Genomic DNA, 729 nt, shown 5'->3' on the forward strand with positions numbered 1-729 from the left:
CATGCGCATGGCGAATTTCTGGCTGACGGTGAGTACCCCCCAAATCCCTCTGTGCCCCACAGCCCCAGTGCTGGAGCTAAGTGTGCCACCCCGCAGGAGAAGGACCTCATCCACAAGCTGTTCAAGGTGCTGGCACCCCGGTTCCAGCCCCATCCAGGCAGCTACACCCGCCTGCTACATATCCCAAACCGGGATAACCTTGACCGTGCTAAGATGGCAGTCATCGAGCTCAAGGGGAACCCTTTTCCGCCGCTCATCCGCCCATGCCGCGACACTGAGAAGACACTGCTCAACCAGCTCCTGAAGGGCTACCGGGAGGATATGCAGTGGGCAGCAGCCCCGCAGGCCCCCAAGGGCACCCCTGTCTAGGCATCCCCCTGTGCCCTGAGGGAGGCCCTGTGGTTACATAGGGATGGGGCTTGGGATGAGCTGCCCATGCACCAGACAGCTTGTTGGTGTCTCGGAGCACAGGAACAGAAGATGTACTGAGAGGTCTGAAGGTTGATTACTAACCTTGAGTTGCCATGAAAGGGGCACAAGCTCAAGGTTTGTTTGTTTATTCCTGTGGTTTGAACAAAGACTTAGCAAGAGAAAAAAATCAAGCTGGGAGCCCTAATGGCTGATACTCTCTGTGTAAATAAATTCCATTGAGAAAGTGAGTGCTCTATTTCATAGAATCATTAAGGTTGGAAGAGACTTCTAGGATCATCAAGTCCAACCATCAACCCA

At 53.9% G+C, this 729-nt stretch overlaps 1 protein-coding gene across 1 annotated transcript; it reads left to right on the plus strand.

The window, feature by feature from the left end:
- The first annotated feature begins 1 nt into the window (after position 1).
- On the plus strand, positions 2-369 carry MRPL17 (mitochondrial ribosomal protein L17). The gene is made up of 2 exons (XM_010285597.1): positions 2-28; positions 97-369. Exons 1-2 carry the CDS (start codon positions 2-4, stop codon positions 367-369), a joined length of 300 nt encoding a protein of 99 aa, XP_010283899.1.
- Positions 370-729: the final 360 nt, after the last annotated feature.

The sequence above is a fragment of the Phaethon lepturus genome, unplaced genomic scaffold (genome assembly GCF_000687285.1).
Source record: "Phaethon lepturus isolate BGI_N335 unplaced genomic scaffold, ASM68728v1 Scaffold37264, whole genome shotgun sequence".
In the NCBI taxonomy this organism is placed as follows: Eukaryota; Metazoa; Chordata; class Aves; order Phaethontiformes; family Phaethontidae; genus Phaethon; species Phaethon lepturus.

What these genes read in the sequence shown, in the direction of transcription:
- MRPL17 (XM_010285597.1), top strand. Translation starts at nt 2, where the DNA reads ATGCGCATGGCGAATTTCTGGCTGACG. An exon ending in TGGCGAATTTCTGGCTGACG is followed by an intron (nt 29 to 96) that starts GTGAGTACCCCC and finishes GCCACCCCGCAG; the next exon opens with GAGAAGGACCTCATCCACAA.